The sequence below is a fragment of the Girardinichthys multiradiatus genome, chromosome 17 (assembly GCF_021462225.1).
Source record: "Girardinichthys multiradiatus isolate DD_20200921_A chromosome 17, DD_fGirMul_XY1, whole genome shotgun sequence".
Classification (NCBI taxonomy): Eukaryota; Metazoa; Chordata; class Actinopteri; order Cyprinodontiformes; family Goodeidae; genus Girardinichthys; species Girardinichthys multiradiatus.
The window spans coordinates 2,598,911-2,623,054 of record NC_061809.1 but is presented as its reverse complement, the minus strand read 5'-3'; the positions used below and the strand labels follow the sequence as shown (position 1 = coordinate 2,623,054).

The 24,144-nt window shown below is 42.9% G+C and overlaps 1 protein-coding gene across 6 annotated transcripts in view; it reads right to left on the bottom strand.

The window, feature by feature from the left end:
* The window catches only part of LOC124882946 (chloride anion exchanger-like), a 38,642-nt gene extending 14,942 nt beyond the window's left edge, over positions 1-23,700 (bottom strand). For 3 of the 6 annotated variants that reach the window (XR_007042041.1, XM_047389655.1, XM_047389654.1), the window contains exons 1-12: positions 22,675-23,011; positions 13,095-13,234; positions 11,188-11,298; positions 10,109-10,269; positions 7,639-7,803; positions 7,387-7,539; positions 6,908-6,990; positions 6,597-6,744; positions 6,394-6,507; positions 1,571-1,648; positions 1,378-1,473; positions 1,178-1,284 (exon numbers count right to left, since the gene is read on the bottom strand). Coding sequence is in view for 5 of the 6 variants with exons in the window: in XM_047389655.1 (XP_047245611.1) it covers positions 1,178-1,284; positions 1,378-1,473; positions 1,571-1,648; positions 6,394-6,507; positions 6,597-6,744; positions 6,908-6,990; positions 7,387-7,539; positions 7,639-7,803; positions 10,109-10,269; positions 11,188-11,298; positions 13,095-13,234; positions 22,675-22,805 (1,487 nt within the window). In the remaining variant the exon portion in view is untranslated. Of the gene's footprint in view, positions 1-1,177; positions 1,285-1,377; positions 1,474-1,570; positions 1,649-6,393; positions 6,508-6,596; positions 6,745-6,907; positions 6,991-7,386; positions 7,540-7,638; positions 7,804-10,108; positions 10,270-11,187; positions 11,299-13,094; positions 13,235-22,233; positions 22,279-22,674; positions 23,012-23,641 lie in introns of those variants that run through there. The other 3 variants (XM_047389653.1, XM_047389656.1, XM_047389657.1) reach the window with 3 other exon arrangements.
* Positions 23,701-24,144: the final 444 nt, after the last annotated feature.

Here is a 24,144-nt window from a genome sequence, read left to right as displayed (position 1 = left end):
CTCTGGATGAGCTAAAGGCCGCTATCGAAGCATCCTGGGCCTCCATAAGACCTCAGCAGTGCCACAGGCTGATTGCCTCCATGCCACGCAGCATTGAAGCAGTCATTTCTGCAAAAGGATTCCCGACCAAGTATTGAGTGCATAACTGTACATGATTATTTGAAGGTTGACGTTTTTTGTATTAAAAACACTTTTCTTTTATTGGTCGGATGAAATATGCTAATTTTGTGAGATAGGAATTTTGGGTTTTCATGAGCTAGTCATGTCTTTCAGTCTTTAACCCTTTCTCTCTCCTAGACTTAGCTGTTGGCTGAGCTTCTACTGGGACTAACTGTATGTGCTCTCTTTCATACTCTAGGCCTGAAAACTGGTTCAGAGTTCATCTGCTTAGCTGTATTTCTCTCCTAGATGAAGCCTCTAAAGGAGCTATAACCATTAATGTTTCACTTTTCTTTTCTATAGAAAGTACTCCTGGATCAGTGCTTCTTTGTTCTCTTTGTGTCGCTGCTCTGTTCTCTCGAACCCCCAGTCGGTCATGGCAGATGGCCGCTCACACTGAGCCTGGTTCTGCTGGAGGTTTCTTCCTGTTAAAAGGGAGTTTTTTCTCTCCACTGTCGCTACATGCATGCTCAGTATGAGGGATTGCTGCAAAGTCAACGCCAGCGACTGTCCACTGTCTCTACATGCTCATCCAGAAGGAGTGAATGCTGCAAGTCAGTGACTGGATGAAATCTGCTGGGTTTCCTTAGACAGAAAAACTTTTTAACTAATTTGAATAATAAACTGGATCTGACTGCACTGTTTTTATGTTGGGATTAATTTGAATGTATGAACCTGACTTGAAATCTGTATGATTTGATTGAATTGACTTTGTAAAGTGCCTTGAGACAACATGTGAATTGGCGCTACAGATAGATAGATAGATAGATACATAGATAGATAGATAGATAGATAGATAGATAGATAGATAGATAGATAGATAGATAGATAGATAGATAGATAGATAGATAGATAGATAGATAGATAGATAGATAGATAGATAGATAGATAGATAGATAGATAGATAGATAGATAGATAGATAGATAGATAGATAGATAGATAGATAGATAGATAGATAGATAGATTTAAGCTTTAAATGCTTCATTAAAATGAAAGAGACCCTGGCCAGATACTAACAACTGAACCCTGAGGACGACGCAGATCAGCTCCACACCAAGACCTACAGCCAATCCAAGGTCCAGCCCCATCAAGGTGGCTGCTAAAAAGGTCACCACCCACACCACCTACAAATAGCAAGAAGTAGTTGTTTTTGTTAAATAGCTGTATTTACCTCATAAATGTAGTCAAAATCACTACTCAGTTACACAATATCTTACACAATCTGGCTTATCTCTCCTCCACAGGTACAGAATTTCCTTGAACTGCAAAAGCATGCCCTTCAGGTTGATGATAACCACAGCACCCAGCACAGACTGCCAAAACACAAAACTTAAGTCACTTTGAAAGACCAGATTCTTATGCATTACTGGCGCTTTAGCAGAGACTAAGATGGCACTGTAGTTCACTTACCTTTGGTAAAGGCTCTAGTAGATATCCAATGGCCAAAGTGACAATCATTACTATAATAGCTGATATTATACCAGCAACCTGAGAAAACACAGAAAACCAACCATACGACTGAGAAAACCACACAGCTGACACAATCAAAAACATAATTTTGCCACCCATGCTGTCTTATGCTCATTTTGTCTCAAAATTAGGTTGCCTGTAACAGTATAAAATAACTTATAAATCTTAGTGTATTTTTCCAATAAAGGTTATCGTTCCTGTATACAACATAGTATTTAGCCCCTCCTTGAACCTTCACCTTAACGTGGTGGAGGGGTTTGAGTGCTCAAATGATCCTAGAGGCTATGTTGTCTGGGGCCTAAATGCCCCTGGTAGGGTCTCCCATGGCAAACAGGTTCTAGGTGATGGGTCAGACAAAGAATGGTTCAAGAAACCCTCATGAAGAACACAATATCGAGGCACGTGACGTCGCCCGGTACGGCGGAGCCGGGGTCCCACCCTGGAGCCAGGCCTGGGGTCGGGACTCGTCGGAGAGCGCCTGGTGGCCGGGTTGCTCCTCGCGGGACCCGGCCGGGCCAAGCCCGAATGAGAGACGCGAGGCCATCCCCCAGTGGGCCCACCACCTGCAGGGGGAACCGTGAGGGACCGGTGCAAAGAGGATTGGGTGGCGGTCGAAGGGGGAGACCTCAACGGCCCGATCCTCGGATGCTTAGGCTGGCTCTAGGGACGTGGAATGTCACCTCGCTGGGGGGGAAGGAGCCTGAGCTTGTGCGGGAGGTCGAGAGATATCGACTAGAAATAGTCGGGCTCGCCTCCACGCACAGCGTGGGCTCTGGAACCCATCTCCTTGAGAGGGGTTGGACTCTCTTCTACTCTGGAGTGGCCCACGGGGAGAGGCGGCGGGCTGGTGTGGGTTTGCTTGTTGCCCCCCAGCTCAGCCGTCTCGTGTTGGGGTTTACCCCAGTGGATGAGAGGGTTGTATCCCTGCGCCTTCGGGTTGGGGAGAGGTCTCTGACTATCATTTCAGCCTACGGGCCGAGTGGTAGTGCAGAGTACCCTGCCTTCTTGGCGTCCCTGTCGGGGGCGCTGGATAGTGCCCCTCCCGGGGACTCCATTGTTCTGCTGGGGGACTTCAACGCCCATGTGGGGAACGACAGTGACACCTGGAGAGGCGTGATCGGGAGGAATGGCCTCCCCGATCTGAATCCGAGTGGTGTTTTGTTATTGGACTTCTGTGCTAGTCACGGATTGTCCATAACGAACACCATGTTCAAACATAAGGGTGTCCATCAGTGCACTTGGCACCAGGACACCCTAGGCTGGAGGTTGATGATCGACTTTGTTGTCGTATCATCAGACCTTCGGCCGCATGTTTTGGACACTCGGGTGAAGAGAGGGGCTGAGCTGTCCACTGATCATCACCTGGTGGTGAGTTGGATCCGCTGGAGGAGGAGAAAGCCAGACAGACTTGGCAGGCCCAAGCGCATAGTGAGGGTCTGCTGGGAACGCCTGGCGGAGCCCTCGGCCAGGGATGTATTCAACTCCCACCTCCGGGAGAGCTTCGACCAGATCCCGGGGGATGTTGGAGACATAGAGTCCGAGTGGACCATGTTCTCTGCATCTATTGTCGATGCTGCTGCCCATAGCTGCGGCCGTAAGGTCTGTGGTGCCTGTCGTGGCGGCAATCCTAGAACCCGGTGGTGGACACCGGCAGTAAGGGATGCTGTTAAGCTGAAGAAGGAGTCCTATCGGCTGTGGTTGGCTTGTGGGACTCCTGAGGCGGCTGACGGGTACCGTGAGGCCAAGCGTGCTGCGGCCCGGGCTGTGGCAGAGGCAAAAACTCGGGCCTGGGAAGAGTTCGGTGAGGCCATGGAGAAGGACTACCGGTTGGCCTCGAAGCGATTCTGGCAAACCGTCCGGCGCCTCAGGAGGGGGAAGCAGTGCTTTGCCAACACTGTTTATAGTGGGGGCGGGAGACTGCTGACCTCGACTGAGGACATTATCGGGCGGTGGAAGGAGTACTTCGAGGATCTCCTCAATCCTGCCATCACGCATTCCGTGGTGGAAACAGAGGCTGGGGACTCGGGGTTGGACTCTTTCATCACCCAGGCTGAAGTCACCAAGGTGGTTAAAAAGCTCCGCGGTGGCAAGGCTTCAGGGGTGGATGAGATCCGCCCTGAGTACCTCAAGTGTCTGGATGTTGTAGGGCTGTCATGGTTGACACGTCTCTTCAACATTGCGTGGCGGTCGGGGACAGTGCCTCTGGACTGGCAGACTGGGGTGGTGGTCCCCCTTTATAAGAAGGGGGACCGGAGGGTGTGTTCCAACTACAGGGGGATCACACTCCTCAGCCTCCCTGGTAAGGCCTACGCCAGGGTATTGGAGAGGAGAGTCCGACCGATAGTCGAACCTCGGCTTCAGGAGGAACAGTGTGGTTTTCGTCCCAGCCGTGGAACACTGGACCAGCTCTATACCCTCTACAGGGTGCTCGAGGGTTCATGGGAGTTTGCCCAACCGGTTCACATGTGTTTTGTGGACCTGGAGAAGGCATTCGACTGTGTCCCTCATGATGCCCTGTGGGGGGTGCTCCAGGAGTATGGAATCGGGGGCCCTTTATTAGGGGCCATCCGGTCCCTGTACAAGCGGAGCAGGAGTTTGGTCCGCATTGCCGGCACTAAGTCGGACCTGTTCCCAGTGCATGTTGGACTCTGGCAGGGCTGCCCTTTGTCGCCGGTCCTGTTCATAACTTTTATGGACAGGATTTCTAGACGCAGCCAAGGGCCGGAGGGGGTCTGGTTTGGGGACCAGTGGATTTCGTCTCTTCTTTTTGCGGATGACGTGGTCCTGCTGGCCCCCTCTAGCCAAGACCTACAGCATGCGCTGTGGCGGTTCGCAGCCGAGTGTGAAGCGGCTGGGATGAGGATCAGCTCCTCCAAGTCCGAGGCCATGGTACTCGACCGGAAAACGGTGGCTTGTCCTCTTCAGGTTGGAGGGGAGTTCCTGCCTCAAGTGGAGGAGTTTAAGTATCTCGGGGTCTTGTTCACGAGTGAGGGAAGAATGGAGCGGGAGATCGACAGACGGATCGGTGCAGCTGCCACAGTAATGGGGGCGCTGTGCCGGTCCATTGTGGTGAAGAGAGAGTTGAGCCGAAAAGCAAAGCTCTCAATTTACTGGTCGGTCTACGTTCCTACCCTCACCTATGGCCATGAACTTTGGGTCATGACCGAAAGAACGAGATCACGGATACAAGCGGCTGAAACGAGCTTCCTCCATAGGGTGGCCGGGCACTCCCTTAGAGATAGGGTGAGGAGCTCGGCCATCCAGGAGGAGCTCGGAGTAGAGCCGCTGCTCCTCCACATCGAGAGGAGCCAGTTGAGGTGGCTCGGGCATCTATACCGGATGCCTCCTGGACGCCTTCCTCGGGAGGTGTTCCAGGCACGTCCCACCGGGAGGAGGCCCAGGGGACGGCCCAGGACACGCTGGAGGGACTATGTCTCTCGGCTGGCCTGTGAACGCCTTGGGCTCCCCCTGGAGGAACTGGAGGAGGTGTCTGGAGAGAGGGACGTCTGGGCGTCTCTGCTGAGTCTGCTGCCCCCGCGACCCGGTCCTGGATAAGCGGAAGACGACGAACGAACGAACGAACGAACATAGTATTTAGGTTGTTTTGTTATTAGACACAGTTTTTTTGGTAAAACAAGTATATGCTCAGAGACAAAAAGCTGTGTGTCAAATAACAAAAGAATCTTACTGTATTTTTCTTCCAGTTTTGTCAACAGAAATAATTAGAAATTACTTTAATGTTTTATGAATTGGCTGTAAAAGGTGAGCGTGGCTCAGGTGGTAGGGGTCCGTCCTTTAACAGGTGGGTACGAATGATTGAATGACTGATTGTAGTGTAATGCACTTTGGGGTCCTGGGACTTGTTAAAGTGCTATACAAGTGCAGGTCTTTTACCATTTAGATCTTTCCATTGATTTTCAAAGCGGATACATAATTCTTAAACACACAATCATATCTACCTTATGTGTATAATGACACATATGTCCAGAACGACACTGTCTCGATGCCTATCACTCTCTATGGCTGTATAGAGATCATCATTTCAGTCTTTGTCTACAAATATCTTAGGAATAGGAATATGTCCAATAGATGTGTACTTTGTCATTAGTAACAAAGGACCTAGTGAGCACTTCGTCATAAAAATCATCTATGCTGGAAACGTGGGCGAGCTCACAGGTAGAAAGTACAGATTTTTCATCAGTCATCAATAACAGTCCCTTGGAAAAACCTATTGCTGTAAGGCTATGAAACAACTAGAATATTCGATTTAAGGGTGATGTAATAAACATGAATGCCTCTGCTCAGTGCCTCCACATGCTGGACAGTGTGTATCATTGTGCATTATTTTTTTTTGTCAGATGTGTAGAATTGGCTTTAAGTGACTTTTGAGGGCCAAAATGATATCTTGTTGTAAGAAAAGAACATATAGATGGACTTGTAGAGTTTAACTGGTTTTTACAGCTACATTACTATAAATTCGTTAAACCCTTAGGCGCAAAGCACACACTGATTATGTTGGAAATAGTAAGACTCACACCATCTCTCCATTGCTTCCTAATATAAAGAATTCTGCTGGCAGTTGTTTGCAGATTGGCTATATATTTTTGTTTAAATCCAGCAGTTTACTTTATTATTTGGTCTAAACTATGCCCCTCTATCAGTTTGCAATACTCTCACTGTTCTGTAACACATTTTAAATAGTTATGGTTTGATGGAACAATATAATCTTTTAACCTGTTGTAATGAGGAAATACTAGATTTACCTGAGTTTTTCCTCCAGTACTTTCTTGTACTGCACTCCTGGAAAGAGCTGTACTCGCTGCAAACGCCTTGAAGGATGCTCCAAAAATGTTGCTTACTCCAAAGGCTATCAACTCCTGCAGCCAGGTCAGATTACAGAGTTTCACATCACAAACATACTGAATCTTTCTTTCACTGTTGCCAGTGTTTCAGTATTGCAGCATACCTGGTTCCCGTCTATTGTGTAATCATGTTTTATAGAAAAGACTTTTGCCACAGAAAATGCCACAGCAAAGCCAACAATAGCCATTGGAAAAGCTTCCATCGCTGTCTCCTGGAAAATGTGAAGGTTTGGGGCCACTGGAGGCTCGTATCTGAAGCAGCACACAATTCGTCAGACAAATGTTATCTATGTGCATGCTTAAATAGTTAAATATGTTTTTCATTTGAAATGTGTCAAAATACTTGTCTACAAAGTATTATCCATCTTTTATACAAAGCAAATGCAGCAAAGTTGCTAAAACAATTTCTTCTTACCCTCTGGGAATTTGGCCAACAACATCAACGCCATATCTTGTCTTAAAGTCAAACGCATAAGAAACTCCACAAGCAATAACAGTCTGGGGATGACATTGGAAACATTGGGTAATGACTAGATGATACCAACAAATGGTGTCATGAGAACTATACTGTTACACTGAATTTCCCCACTTAGACACAAATAAATTATTTAAATTATTGGTGGGCTTCTATTTGATTTGGCATTTCCAATTTTTAAACCTCACCAGAAACACAGAATTTATACTTTATAGTTAAAATTCTTATAATCAAAGATACCTGTCAGTGGATTCCAATACAGTCAATATGCTATAAATTATCTTATGTCACTTTAAGGCTTGTACTTATGGGCATAAAACTTAATCATAACTAAAATCTGTGTTATCAGTAAGACAAGAAAAAAGCCTTCGCCGCCTCTGAAATAACGATATGGAAGATGTTTCACAATACTTGCTCACCATGATAACCTCTATCGGGATGGGCACAGGCAGTTTGGATTTGAATCTGTCGTTTAGCTCTTTCACAATGAACACCACCACCATGATCACGAGGGAGATCACAATGTCACACACGTTGCTGGAGGTGATCTTCTTAAAAATGATCTCCAGAGTCTGAAAAATATAACAAGTTCAACAGAAAAATGGGCCTGTTGCTCAAAGTCTAAGATAAAATGAGAAAATGACATATATAATGCATATATATGTAATTACATATATGAGGGCAAGTGGTCCACTGATGCCCGGAACCTGGAGCCCCAACACAAACTTTAACTGAGAAACCAGGATATGAATGGCAGCAGCTGTGGTGAAACCGGAGACCAGGGTGTCGGACAGGTACATGACAACGAAGCCCACCTGTAGTATTCCCATTGCCAGCTGGAAAACGAAAAGAAATCATTTAGAATTTTTTTTTTTTAAAGTATAAGAGATGTCCAAAATATTAATTGAGGAATATCCTAATATCTACTCTTTTACATTTCCCCTTTACAACTTTACTTGTTAATGCAGTTGCTAATGTGTAATTATTGTATAAAACCTTAAACTCTCTACAGCTGTTATCAATGTCTGTATCAATATGTAGTTAAGAATAGTAAATCATTATTGTATGTGAGACATAAAAAGGTGATTTAGATAAAGGGTGTTTTAAAATGTGAATTTTACATCGAATGAAAAAGGATAGCTCTAGCTGGAGCAATGCAACTTTTAGCTATTTTTATTTGGTTTACTGCATTTGGATTGCTAGTAGGTCCCTTGGCTAAATGCTGTCGTTCGTGGTGATGTGGGCTGGCTGGGTGCAGCTTATTTTGCCCCTTCACCATATAGACTTTTACAGTTTTGGGATTTTTTTGTAGTGTCGAAAAGGAACCATCTGCCCCCAGATGTCATATCCATTTTCAACTGGGTCCTGGAATGTTATGTACCTGCTTTGACAGATGACGTAAATTCATAAAATTGGATAGGATTTTTTTCTCATAGCCTATTGTAAGGAAACTGAGGTATACACTTACTGGGCACTTGCTAGTACAGGGTTAGGCATGCTTCATGTTATTAATGTCAAATTCCGACCCGACCATGTGCCCAATTTCCAATTTGTTATAGTCCAGTTTTGAAGAATCTATCTGAATTGTGGCCCCAATTTTCTATTCTTAGCTGACAAAAATGGTGCCCAGTCTTCTGGTGATGTAGCCCATGTGCTTTAAGGTTTGACTTGTGCATAACAGAGATGGCATTTCACATACCAAGGTTGTAAGCAGTGCTTTGCTGAGTTATTTTTGACTTTCTTTCACCTTAAACCTGTTGACCTATTTGACTTCTGATATCAACAAGGCATTTCACAGCAAGAAAATCTGCCGCTCACTTGATATTTTCTCGGAGACATGGCTGTGGTTAGGAATACTAAGAGATCAGTATTTTCTATAGAACTCAGACCAGCCTGTTTTGCATCAACAACAATGCCGCATTCGAAGTCACTTGAATCCCTTTTCCTCCACATTCTGATGCTAAGTTTGAACATAAGAAAGTCATCCTCATTACATCTTGATGTCTAAATTAAGTGGCTGCCGTGTGACTGATTAATTATTTGCATTAACAAACATTGGACTGCACAGTACAGTGGCCAGTCAGTGTATCTTTCAAATTATCCCTTATGATATTTTGGTTTGATCAGAGGCCTTAATCTGACATATTTAACATAACAAATAAACTGGTGCAAATCGGGAACAGAACACAATCAATGGGAACAGAGTGTAATACAAAGACTTCAAAAAATAAAGTAAGATTTGAGAGATTTTATGATTATTGATCTCCATAATCCATCACGAATGCCAAACCACCAAGAGAAAGTGATTAGGTTGGCTAAGTACATGAAATCCAATGGCTAGTTCACAATGGAGGAAAAAGGAATGCAATAGAGACGCATGTCAAGGTGTTATAATACTTTGGTCCAGAAAGATAAACAAACTACACAACAAATTAACTAAAATATTATTCCATGTTTTTGAAATAGTTTTATAATAATTTATTTAAAAAAAGATGGGGTTTTCATAAATACCAATGGCAAAACTATTGACCTGCAATTTATGTTCTCACAGTACTTGTGCAAAAACTGTTGTAAAGCTGTTGTTCGCTCACCTTATTTACTTCGGTTAAATCCAAACTATGGCCTAGCTAGGTGTTTTTTTTCTATACCTAAGCAGAACAGCACCAATGCTCCTCTCTGCAGGAACAATTGACCTTTGGCAGGGAGTCAGGGTCATTTAGTTGATGACACAAAACAAGATCTCAGTGTATTGCTTTGATGCCAGTTGCTAGCTAAGCCATGCTAATTTCCAGCCAGGGCAATAAATGGCTCAATGGATAGTTGCCATGGATGTCTGAGACACTGCTGAGGTCAAATCAACATCCAACTTTTATTTGGCACTGTGGCTGCTTATATACTTATCTGATCAGTTCTTATCACTGATCAGATAAGTAGCTTACTTCAGCAGGGACAAGGCCTCTGAGTCTTGTCTCGTTTACGGTGCCATAAGTGTTGGGAATTAATATAACAACATTTGTTTAAATCAATTTATTTTATAAAAAATTAGGCTGGGTCATTTTTCTATCAGTTATTTTCTGTAACAGTGATTGTACAGTATATTTTAATGAAATGAACTGAAAGGTCAAAGTAAGCTTTCCTAACCTGCATGATACCCGTGAGGAAGGCCAGAGAGGAGGCCACCAACACTCTCTGTTCGTCTCTTGTCAGACCTTCAAACCCAGTGATGTTGGCAGCTGGCCCTTCGTCTGGAACAAGCCTAGTTACCACCGAGCCAATCATCAGGCACAAGACCGGAAAAGGACCTGCAGAAAAAAATAAATTGATTGCTTGAGTGTTAGCCTTGTGAGACACATAATAAATTATTCCTTGCATTTCTATTTCTTTTCCTAATATTTCTTTCCTTGTTTTTTTGACATATATGTTTTTGTTGTTGTTGTTGTCTTTGCTGCTTTTGGTTGTACCCAAAATAGAGCTGACAGTTTTGTGGACAATCTTAGTTTTCTTTTTTCTTCCAACAATAATCATGCCCATTATTGTCTACAGCTCTATCATTTACACCAGGGAACAACTGCTTTCACTCCATAGTGCCACTGTGCCAGATTCCCATGAGTGGCCCGATGTCCACCGCGAGCTGAGAAGGAAGAGACCCATGGGTGGAGAAGGTAGACCATCATCCTGTCTATCATCTTAGGAAATGTGACATCTCTCTCCAACAAGCTGGATGAATTGGCAGCCCTTACCTGGCATCAGAGGGGCTATCATGAGAGAAGCTTGATTCTGTCAACTTGGCTAAACGTGATACCTCTGTTAGATGGTTGATTTTTAGATGACCTTGGACAGGTCATCTGATGAAGACCACAAATGTGTTTTAAATTGTCCCAGGACAACAGTTCTCCGTATTTCTTTATATCTCTTAGCAGTTTTGAGGGGTTGTTTGATGCATTAGATACTTCTAGAACATATGGTTTTCTAGAAAATGTAAAATGGGTTATTTATTGCCACGAATAATCAAACAACTTAACTATTATCAAACAAAAGGGTTTCTTTGTGGGTATGAAAAAGAGTAGCCAATTTTGAAAAGATGGAATTCTAAAAGAGAAGAAAAACCTTTGCCCAAGACCATGTTGAAATACTACACAGAAGGACTGGGTACTTTGGTTGAAAATATAAAGGAAGGAAGGGTGGTTCAAGACTTGCTCTGTATTACATGTCAGCCTTACCCACTGAGATGTGTCTTGAGGTGCCCAAGAAAAAGTAGATGACAACTGGAAAGAAGGCAGCAAAGAGTCCATACCAGGGAGGCAGAGAGGCCAGCAAGCAGTAAGCTAGACCTGCAACACAAAAACAATCAATAACACATGCAGAGTATATTAGTAAAGTCTTTAAATAAAAGCAAGTTCACTTTATTAAGAAAGCCTATTGGAAACTACAGCTACTGATCAGTAAGTGGACATAAAATGGCAAACATTTTAACCTTGAGCAGACATTAGAAACTCATTACAATGAACTAGAAAGATAATAAAACACTTATTAATATGTAAAACAAAATACAGAGAAGAAAAAAAACAACTAATAATAATCCACTTACGGACTGAAATAGAACCTAATTAAAAAAGATTGTGTTTTTTGTGCGATTTAGGGGCAACTGTTGCAGAGGCTTTATCACCTTAATGTACTGTCATCTTCTGACATGTACAAGCATAGAACCGAGAACAGCTTGGAGGAAGCGATCATAAATGATCAACACTTTGAAGGAAGAGAGCCATCAGATGCATCTGAGCTTAAGAGTTTTTAGAGTTAGGATGAAATCTTGAAGTTGGTAGTATACAATGTAATGAACCCGTATTTGTTCCATTACAGATGTATTGTGTTGTTTTTGTTTTAATGCTCAAGTGTTACAGATTAATCAAACACTTATAACAGATAAAGATAATACGAGTAAATAACAAATGCGGTTTCCAAATTATTTCATTTTTAGACAGAACATAAGCTATCTAGACCAATATGGCCTTATGTAAAAACAATAATTCAGAATTAAGTATGATAAATCACATTATTTAGACAGCTGACTTCCAATTTCCACCCAAATATAACCTTTGTGACTACAAGAAGTAGACTAGAAGATCTCAAATATAATAAACAGAGAATTCAAAATAAGATAAGAAACAAAGTCATTGACATCTATCTGTCTGGAGAAGGCCACAACGCTTTTTTTGGGATTCTTTTTTTAAATGCAGCAAACCAGAGTGACAGCCATTGTCCACAAATGGAGAAAACATGGGCTGAACCTTCTTATGAGTTAAGGGAGCACCAAAATTACTCCAAGAGCACATCGACGACTGATCTAGGAGGTGATAAAAGAAGGCATGGCTGGGTTATGTTGTAGATAAAGGATCTGAATAGCACTGTCAAATCCATCTCTGAAACTATCCATCCATCCTTTCAATCATCCATCCTTTCAATCATCCATCCTTTCAATCGTCCATCCATCCAACCATCCATCCATCCATCCATCCATCCATCCATCCAGATGTGGCCAGGTTCATTAATAAATGAAATCCAAATTTGAAAATTGCATTTTGTATCTACTAAGGTTATGAACTTGGCAGGCATAAATTAGTACTAAATATTAGGTGGGAAAGACTAGTGAAATAAAAACCATCAAGCCAACGTCAATAACTTTGTTTGACTTAGTGAAAAGAGACAAACAGCTGTAATACCGAAGTGCTAAGCATGACATCAGGGGCATCATCAACATTCCTTAGATTAAGAGAAACGACCATTATACGCGAAAAGATACGTGGATAAGCTGAGTGGCTGAACATTTACTAATCCAATTCTTGGTATGTTTGTTTTGTTTGTGTGTGTGTGTGTGTGTGTGTGTGTGTGTGTGTGTGTGCAAGCTTGGGTGCAATTCCTAAAGTTTTAACTCTGACTCACAGGAAAATTAATTATCAGAGGAAGTGCTTTCAGCGATGCAGGCACATTTTAGGTTAATCAGTAGCACGATACTACCAGCCTTTAATTAAACCTGCTTATCTGGACCATGTAACCCAATAGGCTGCTATTCCATCATGATGCAATCTTGAAATGCTTTTGGGACTCTGAACTTGCTGTTGAGTCTTACCTTGCAGGACAGCCACCAGTCCTGTGCTGATACCAGACACAATGTCACTGAACAGCCACTCTTTGATTCTGTAGATTTTCATCCAGCTGATGACTGGCAGGAGAGACAGAGCTGCGTTCTTGACTCGTTTGGCATCACATCTGAGGCCCGATTAAAGAGAAAAACAGGCAAGGCAGTCATTTCCTCTGCTGTTCTGCGATTAAGTGTTTGATGAATGTTGAAATAGTTAAAATAGTTTTGACTTTGTAACCTAGATCACAACATTTTATTTTCTATCCATTGCTAGTAAAATCTTCTGTATTTAGTTCAAAAGGATTTATGGCAATGTGGGCAATATGGCTCTATGTCATTGGAGATATTGCTTTGGGGACAGTACAATCACTTCAGAAACAAAATTCCATCAGTTTCACCAGAACGTGGTCAATGTGAACTGGGGAAATATTTCTTCATACTACAGTATATAGTATGGTAATATATTTGGTAATATATCCAAAATCGCTAATTTGGAACAGAATTAAAGGATTATTGCACTATTTTAAAGCAATCTAAATGGTATTCATTAAGCTCTAGTTAAAATGCAAAACAAATCACTGATCAAACTTATTATTACGTTACAAATTCATTTTATCAAGCACAATACCTAAGGATGAAAGAATCAATATTTTTTTAGGCTTTAATGGCTTTGATATTTCACTATGGGCTTTCTCAGTGAGAGGACATTTATGGTTGCGTGCGGGTCATTTGGGAAGGTGATGGGTTGAAATGGCCGCTGAAAATCATTGCCGTGTTGGAAATCAAATTATCTCGTTAGTCTGAGGACCTAGTACTCTGCAGCAAGTTTTCTTGAAGAGACACACTATTTATGCGAGTAAATATACATCCTAATCACCCAGGTTCTGTCACAGAAAAATGCCACCATAGGATGACGATCAGTGTCTGTTTTTCTTCACACATGACGTTCAGAGTTCAGGCCCAAAAGATACAATTTTCAGTCAGTCTTTACAGGGAATTTTTTTTTTTCTGGTATGACAGTCTCTAAGCCACTTTTCAGCTGAATTCAAGGGGGCTGCCAAGTGTCTGTAAAAGTCTAATTGGTGGAGTCTGTTGGCAATGGTTGACCTTCTAGACACAGTAGAGTGGTACAAAATACCCTAAAATGGTTTTATGTACTTAGTAGTACTTATTGATAGTTTAATTGGCTTGAGAATTAATCTGTGACATAACAAAATAAGGACAAAATTAAGGGGTGTGATTATTTTCTAGTCTAAAGATTATAATACATTTCTGCTACACATTAGTGGCTAAACATTTCCAGAAATTGTCATAATTGTACCTAATAATTACAATTGTGTGTGATGTGGAAAGAATTTGAGGGGGTAAGTTGGTCTCAGGTGCTTATAGGTTTGGCTGGAGGGTGTGGCGAAGTCTGACGTCACCCCATGGCCATACATTTGGCTTTAATTTCCACAATTTTCATCTGATCTGCACCATATTCAATAAGATCAATTTTAGTCCCAGCCCCAAAAGATATTCAAATAACTGGTGGGCATGGTCTAATTCCTCCACAGCACCCACTAGAAGTACTAAAATAACCTGCCCCAAGCCATGATTTGTCAAAGGAACATGAAATTTGGCACACATATGTAACTATTCAGGACCTACAAAAAAGTCTCTTGGAGCCATGGTCCAAACCCCACAGGAAGTCGGCCATTTTTTATCAAAGCTGCTACTTTCTTTCATTTACACATGTCGTATCTAAGCAAATTCCTCCTACCGATGTTGACTTAAGGACCTCAAAATGACTCAGTATACTCTTAAGGTACTGGCCGTGGCAGCATGGCAAATTTTACATCTCGCCATTTGATCTGGTTGGCTCTAAATCACACATGCATGATCCAATTTGCTCCAAAATAGATATGAATGATCTTTGTCAATGCACAAACAGCTCAGTGTGATTAGGCTATTACTGTAATACGTTCTACACACAAGGTTGCAGGAGTGCCAGATGTTCTGTGTGTCATTTGAGACCAGCACTCAACACATTCCAATGCTCATTTGCTGACATTATTTTAACCCTGCCCACTTAGAACAGGAAGTCCCTTTTATCACTGTTAGATGTTCTCCTTTTAAACTCTCTCACATACAAGCTTCAAGCAGTGTCTGATGACACAGAAGAGGGTGATGTTGAATCCTACTCTGAACAGTGACTGTTGGCTGGACCATGTGGGCGTGGCAGAGCGGTGAATTGCCGTTTGTATACGGTTGGCTCTAAATCACACATCCATCATCTGATTTGCTCCAAACTGGACATAAATGATCTTTGTCGACTACCAAACGTTTCAATTGGATTACATTGGAATGTGACTTGCCTGTGCCCCCTACAATATTTCAAATATTGTAGGGGGCACTAGCGGAAGAAATCAGAGCCGGGCCGGGGGCGGGGGAAATGACCGGGCCTTTTAATAAAGCTAATCATAACATCATTTTACAACACACACAAACCCGCAACAGCGGGGCCGATGTCCCGACTGTCGTGCTCATTAGCCGCTGGTCAGCTTGGTGTAACTCCTCATCTCCTGCTTGCAGCAGTGTGTTGGGGTGAACTGCCTCAAACATTTTTACAGTTCTGTTTAAGCTGGTGAATCTTTGGGACAGTTGCTGGATGATAATATCAAGACAGGCATTAAAAACATGCACCCGAAGGTTGCTCTCTGTGTAAGTGTGGCGGCTGTCTTCAGAAAGTTCATCAAAGTGACGCTTAACTTTTCTGGCCCTGGTTGCTTCGAACTGTGTTTGACTTCCCCATTTTCTGGCTAGAGCAAGAGTGGCAGACTTAGCTTCAGCAGATTGCTCCCTAAACTCCATCAAAACGCTGATGGCGTTTTGCAGAAGAGTAGATGCTTTCAGAATATCTGCGTTCTTAGCTTGCAGTAACTGTGAAGCAGCATTTATAAACTCAAGAATCTTGGTTTGCATGTTGACCAAAAATATGAAAGAAAATTTGCTTGTGGTATTCTTGAGCGCAATTGCTTCACTGCACTCCTCTTTTTTTGTCACTGGTCAGGGATATTTTGACGAGGGCTTTCATAATGTCTCCATATCTGTGCCTTGACGCAAAAAGCGTATCATGTCGAGATGACCAGCAAGTGGGACAGAGGTGTTTTGTTGTGACATTTCTGCTCTCTGGCGTCATTAATTCACTGAGGGGCACCCATCGTTTGATACTGTGTCCAGTTGTACAGGTTCTCTACAGTGTCATAGAACTGCTTCATTCCAGGGACATTTTTAACAGAGTCGTTGAGAGCAAGGTTGAGGTTATGAGCAGCGCAATGAACATAACCGGCAAGGGGCGCCCTGTCTGTTATTCTTACCTGTATGCTTGAATACGCACCACTCATATTTGCCCTCATAGCCCTGTCCACGGCATTTAGACAGATCTATTCCATTTTTCTCTATAGAGCCCAGGATTTGGTTTTCAAGCTCAGACGCTGATGAGCCCACAGTCGCTTCAAAACCCAAAAAAACTTAATTGATCGTATCTGTTGGAATATCCATGTCATTCTTAACAACAGTTACATAACGGTACACCTGGCTCAGCTGGTCTATCTTTGACACATCTTGCGTTGTGTCCATCATAATGGAATAAAACAGGGCTTGGTTTATTTAATTAATTATGACATCTTTCACACGTTGAGACAGGAATCTCATCTTGAATCTGGTGACTTAGGTATTTCACTGACCCTTCTGGTCGGTTAATTAGCTCTTTCAAAACAGAGTCGTGGCGAGCTAATAACTCGATTATTGACAAAACGTTGCTAGCATTTCCCTGACCTAGAACTTCCCTGTGGCCCCTGAATGCCAGGTTGCGTGAAGCCAGAGTAAGAGTGACATTTACAATGCACTCCAGGACCTGTCTCCAAAACAAGGCTGTGTTACGCACATTCCTCTCCATTTCACTGTCTATTGTGCTGCTGAGTTTCCACTGCTCATAGACTATGCATGCACCAAGATGTATTTGCGTGGATTCATGCTTCTCGACTTTGGCAGAAAGATGTTTCATGTCTCTTATTCTACAAACCTTGTCCACCCTCCTTTGTCCACTGCACCAACATCAGATACTCTTGGACCTATTAACATCCTGGCACTCCAGTATTCACAGTCTCCAGTCTCACGTGTAAACAATCCTTTGGTCTTTCTGGCGGATCTCCCCATCTATCCAGTAAGACTGAATTATTATTTAAGAATATAGGTCCTGAGTTTTCCCTTGCTTACCATTCTGTTTATTTTACAGTTTATGTCCCGGTTCCAGTTCCCTGCACTTTCCAGTACACTGTAAATAAACTCCTTACCGTTAAACCCGGTCTCGTGAATTGCTTTCTGCATGTGGGTCAAATCTGTTAAAAACAATATGACAGAACACTCTGGCCAACCTGACTCAGCAGAAGCATTCAGGAGAACTCTTTCAGAACAACACCACCAAATCCTAACTCATGATTCTTCCCTCCGTTCTCTTGTCGAACAGCAGAAACAAACTAATCAACAAATCGAACAACTAGCCTCCTTGTTTCAGCAAACTCTAAGCAATTTCACCGCCCCGGCCTTAGAGGGCGCTACAGCCCCTCCGATTTCTCAGCAATTACCGCACTCACGTGATGTCACTTCCCCTAATCCAGAGAAATTTTCCAGTGAGAAAGGAGATTGTAAGGGTTTCCTACTACAATGTACTCTCAATTTCAATCGCTCCCCACAGTCCTTTTCACATGATTCTGTAAAGATTTCCTATGTCCTGGGGTTACTAACTGGTAAAGCCCTGAGATGGGCAGAGGCGCGTTTTTCTAACTGTTTGAACTTTGGTTGTACATTCTCTGAGTTTGAGGAGGAGTTTTGACAGGCATTCTCCTGTGATATTGATCTAACTGCCACTGCTCGAAGTCTATGGTCTATTAAACAAAGAAACCAGTCAGTGGCAGAGTTTTCAATTGATTTTTGCACCCTTGCAGCAGCCTCAGGGTGGAATGACTGCGCACTCAAAGCCACCTTCTTTCAGTCATTAAATGATTCATTAAAGGATGAGTTAGCATTAATCGACGAGCCTAAGACTTTGAATGAGCTAATTAACTTAGCCGTCAGACTAGATAACCGAATGAGAGAGAGAAAAAGATCCCGACTCGAACAGAGTACAGTTAGGACCCGGCTTACTAGCCAAACCACTGAAACTGTTCGCCCCACCTCTGTTCCACATAGTACTGAAGTAGAACCTATGCAGATCGGGCCTACTCGGCCTTCACCTGAGGAAAGACTGAGATGCCGCCAGAACAACCAATGTTTTTACTGTGGCTCATCTGAGCATCTTCTTGCTGACTGCTCTTTCTGTCCCACGGGACCAAAAGGCCAGGTCCTTCAGTAAGTGAGGAGAGACTGACGGACCGTCTACTTACCCCCAGACTTAGCTTGCCTGCCTCATTAATTTCACACCGTCCTTTTCAGAATCTTTCCGCTCTCATTGACTCTGGAAGCTATCAGAATCGTATTGATCAGAAGTTAGTTAGTAAGGCTCAGATCGAGAGTGAGCCGCTTCCAGTACCTCAGTTAGTTTCATCATTAGATGGGCAAGATTTACCACAAATCACTTATTGAACCAAACCTTTGACTCTAATCCTTTCTGGTAATCACAGGGAGGAGATTTGTTTTTTGTGTGTTCCCCATAGCTTTGAACTCCATTGTTTTAGGTTTCCCTTAAGAACAACCCTCACATTAACTGGGCTGAAAGCCGAGTTGAATCATGGTCCTCTAATTGTCTTTACTCTTGCCTGCAGTCAGCAGTCGCCTCTCTCTCATCTGATTCTACTCCAGCAGAATGTGAGATTTCCAATCTCTCTAATGTTCCTTCAGAGTACCACGATCTAAGGTTAGTTTTTAGTAAAACTAAGGCCTTATCATTGCCTCCGCATAGACCCTATGACTGCGCAATCGATTTGCTTCCCGGTGCCCCCTTGCCTTCCAGTAGGCTTTATAACATCTCAGGAGCAGAGAGAAAAGTCATGAAGGACTATATTAATGAGTCACTGGTAACAGGTTTAATTCGCCCCCTTCATCTCCACTCGGAGCAGGCTTTTTCTTTGTGGGTAAAAAGGATGGTTCTCTCCGCCCTTGTATTGACTATAGGGGACTTAACCAAATCATAGTAAAAAATAAATACCCTCTCCCACTCCTTTCCTCGGCTTTTGAACCTGTTCACGGTTCAACTATATTCAGTAAATTAGATCTCCGAAAAGCCTACCACTTATTTAGGATCCGCCAGGGGACAAGTGGAAGACCACCTTTAAAACCTCTTTAGGCAATTTTGAATACCTGGTCATGCCTTTTGGACTGAGTAACGCACCAGCGGTTTTTTAATCTCTCATCAACGATGTTCTTAGGGATTTTTTGAATGTTTTTGTTTTTGTCTACCTTGATGACATCTTGATCTACTCTAAAGACATTGAAGAGCACACCCATCATGTCCGTTAGGTCCTCCAGAGATTATTGGAGAATTGACTGTTTGTGAAAGCTGAAAACTGTGAGTTCCATAAAACGTCTGTCACATTTTTGGGATACATCCTGGAAGGTGGACAGGTTCGCTCAGACCCTGAGAAGATCAAGGCTGTACTGTAGTGGCTTGTCCTGGACTCCCGCAAGCAGCTACAATGGTTCCTTGGATTTGTGAACTTTTATCGTAGGTTCATTAAGAACTTTAGCTTAATAGCCGCCCCACCTCACCGCCTTGACCTCCACTAACGTTGTGTTCACCTGGACACCAGAGGCAAACAAGGCTTTTTGGACATTAATAGAGAGGTTCTTTCAGACTCCCATACTTGTTTCCCCAGACTTCTCCCGGTAGTTTATTTTGGAGGTTGACGCCTCAGATACAGGTGTTGGTGCCGTACTGTCTCATCAGTCTCCCACAGATGGAAAACTCCACCCATGTGCCTTCTTTTCCCATCGGTTAACTAACACAGAACTGAACTATGATGTGGGAGATAGAGAGTTACTTGCCATAAAGTTAGATCTTGAAGAATGGAAACATTGGCTGGAGGGTGCAAAACACCCCATTTTAGTATGGACCGATCACAAGAATCTGGCCTACTTGCAATCAGCCAAAAGACTGAACTCACGCCAATCACGTTGGTCACTGTTTATCTCTTGTTTTGATCTCTCTATCTCTTACAGGCCTGTTTCCAAGAATCTCAAACCGGATGCTCTTTCCCGGCTTTACTCACCTGACACCACCGAGAAAGAGTCAGAACCCATCATACCATCCCATTGGACTTTCAGAGCTTTAGTTTGGGAAGTGGAGGACCTTGTAAACAAGGCCAAATGAAACGAGCCGGACCCAGGCACTGGTCCTCCTAATAGGGTTTATGTCCCTACGTGTGTTAGGTTTAGGCTAATCCGTTGGTTCCATACTGCCAAATTCTCAGGTCATCCAGGGGTTAGCAGAACCATCTCACTCATTTCCAGGCGATTTTGGTGGCCATCCCTTCACAAGGATGTCACAGAATATGTGCAGGCTTGCTCAGTCTGTGCCAGGCAAAATCAGGTAACCAGCCTCCTTATGGGTTACTCCAACCTCTCAGTACTCCCAAACGTCCTTGGTCACACATAACCCTAGATTTTGTAACTGGTTTGCCCATATCCAAAGGAAATACGGTCATCCTTACTATCGTGGGCCGCTTTTCTAAGTCTTGCCACCGTGTACCACTAAAAAGACTTCCATCTGCTTTCCAAACTGCTCAGCTGTTAGTTCAACATGTTTTCCGCCTGCATGGCATACCTCAGGACATTTTGTCAGATCGTGGCCCCCAATTTATTTCTCGTGTCTGGAAATAGTTTTCTTTGGTCCTAGGAGCCAAGACCTCCCTGACGTCTGGTTTCCACCCCCAATCTAATGGACAGACTGACGCATGAACCAGCAGATGGAGTCCATGCTCAGATGCATGACAGCATCTCCCCTGGGTAGAATATGCAATCAACTCACAAATTTCATCTGCTACTGGCCTCTCACCATTTGAGGTATCTATCGGTTACCAGCCACCTCTGTTCCCCGCAGATGAAAAGGACATAGCTGTTGCTTCCGTTCGGCACCACATTGTAAACAGATCTGGGGTAATGCTACCAGAGCTCTCCTTCGCACAGCAGACCAGAACAAGAAATACGCTGACCGCAGGCGGCGGCCTGCTCCTGCGTACTGTCCTGGCCAAAAAGTTTGGTTGTCCTCTTGGGACATTCCGTTGAAGGCTATGTCCAAAAAACGGTCTCCTCGCTTCATTGGTCCTACATTATTGACCCTGTAATCAGTCCGTCTGCCCTTCGTCTTCGACTGCCTTCCAGCCTACGTATTCATACTGTGTTTCACGTGTCTCAAGTCAAACCTTTCATTTCAAGTACGTCTTGCCCTCCGGCTGAACCCCCACCACCCAACCTGGACTGGTCGGGGCACCCTGTCTGGACGGTCTGACGGATCGTCGACTCCCATCGACGAGGTCGCGGATGGCAGTATCTCGTTGACTGGGAGGGATACGGTCCGGAGGATCGTTCTTGGGTGCCCCGGTCATTTATCTGTGATCCGTCATTGATCATTTCTTGTCGTCCTTCCACATCTTCAGATGTGACCTTGCTTTGTTACTTTTGTAATTCTGTATTTGCTACCTTGCAGGTTTACCTGAACCTGACTTCGTCCTCAGCATCGAACTCTGCTTGGATTAGCGTCTTCTGGAAAGAAGCTATCCTGCTCCATAAACAAAGACTCAAGCCTCCTGTTACTTCGTTGGATTAAATCAGCTGGCAGCCTCCTGGTTCCTTCGTTCCTTGGACCTCCTTCTGCGAACCCTGTCCACCCTCCTTCGTCCACTGCACCAACATCAGATACTCTTGGACCTATTAACATCCTGGCACTCCAGTATTCACAGTCTCCAGTCTCACGGGTAAACAATCCTTTGGTCTCTCCACACACCGTCTGGCGGATCTCCCCATCTATCCAGTAAGACTGAATTATTATTTAAGAATATAGGTCCTGAGTTTTCCCTTGCTTACCGTTCTGTTTATTTTACAGTTTGTTCCAGTTCCCTGCACTTTCCAGTACACTAAATAAACTCCTTACCGTTAAACTCAGTCTCCTGAATTGCTCTCTGCATGTGGGCCAAATCTGTTAAAAATAATATGACAAAATAAGCTTCCAGACCTTTGATGACATCACACAAGACATCCCCACTTGAATTTTTCCTGTTGTTTGTTGCATGTTTTTAATCAAAATGATCTTTCAAGGTTGTTTACTTGTGTTCTGTCCATATTATTTACAGTTTCAGATTGACTTGATTCTTTTGCCTTTTGTGATGTTATCAACTCAAATGCACATAAAGCAGGATAAGCCATTCTTGTTTTTTAGTTGCACTTCTTTAAAAAGTGGCATTTTGTGAACTCCTGATGTGGAAATCCGTATCTTAGTAACCAGTTGTGGTTTTAATTCCATTCTGCATTTGACAGTAAAAAAGTTAAACCACTGGATATTTTCTATAAGACCAAAAGTGTCCATGTTTCTTACCTGAAGTACAGTTTAATGTGGTCCAGCATTGTCTTGTGGTGCCTGTACACCTTCTCATGCTCCTCGTTGAATGAATCCTCCGAGTACAGCGGCCTGGCCACTACATACTGCCTAGCTCCCGCTCGCATCATCTTGCTTCTGCTGCCTGGAGGACCGCTGCTCCCTCTCTATGTGACTCTAAGGTATAATAATCACATTAAGTTAGAAGAAGAAACATCTGCTACCTTTGAACGTCACTTTTCCAAGTTATTAACAGCAAGCAACAAAAGCTCCAGATCCTCTGATTCAGACAGAACACAAAAGCCAGGTGGTGCCCTGTACTGTCCTGACTGGGGGATCTGACAGGTTCTGTTTTAGCTCTGACTCTGAGAAGGCTGCTTGGAATTGTAACCAGTGTTAATTTTGTACAGCAAATGTTTATTAAGTTGGAATCATCTTTTTTTGACGGAAACATGATGTAGTTTTAGTCACTGTTGAGCTTTTGCAGTTATTTTAATTTCAGTCTTGTTATAGTCAACCAAATGTAGAATATTGACGATGAAATTTACTGTAAATTTTGTAGACTAAAATGTGAAATCTCCTTTGGAAGAAGTGAAGTTTATTTTACGCCATCTCATTGAATATAAATCTTTGTTTCCTTACAATAAGACTGAAATTAGATCTCATCAGATTTTATTGCCCTCCAAAATTTCCATCTTGTTTTCAAATCATGAAAAAAAAGTCAGTTATTTTCAGTCCAGTCATGCTGCATGATGTTTTATTTTAGTTTTTCATCTAGTTTAGGTCCAGAACAATGATAAAAACAATCAGCCAAATTTACACTGATTTTAAGATAAACATTTAGGCAAGATCAAATTTTCAGTTTCTCAGAAATAATTTTTTACCAGGATTCTTTTTGGTCGCCTGCCAAAATTTTAAGCTTTACATTATTATTTTTATTTTTTAATTAGGGGCTTATTCCACATACCTGATATACTCCTCAATTGTAAGTTTCCACGCTCTGCTTCTTCCGTTCCAGCACCTGGGGATCAACTGGGACCTCAGACACTTTTGCTATCAATATATGCCACCTCAGCTGCTTAACACGATGTAATTATTAACAGCAATTACAATGAAGTCCCTGCTTCACACAACTGCTGGACGCCTGCCTTACCCTTTACCATTGTTCTCTCTGATATCCTTGAAGCACAACTCTCAATGCAAGGGAGGATGTGGTCAGGACAGACAGAACAGGACGTTATAGGGTTAGGGTTAGTGGAATAAAGTGGAAATAAAATAGCATTCTACAGGAGGGAACAGATGCAAGGGCATGAAAGAAAGATAAAAATAAAGTAAATAAATTATGAATAATATGAGCCACACGAACATTTAATTTCCCTTTGGAATTAATAAAGTATTTTTGAATTGAATTGAATTAAATTAAAGATAAAAATATTAATCGTAATATCCGAGTCGTCCTGAAATAGCAAA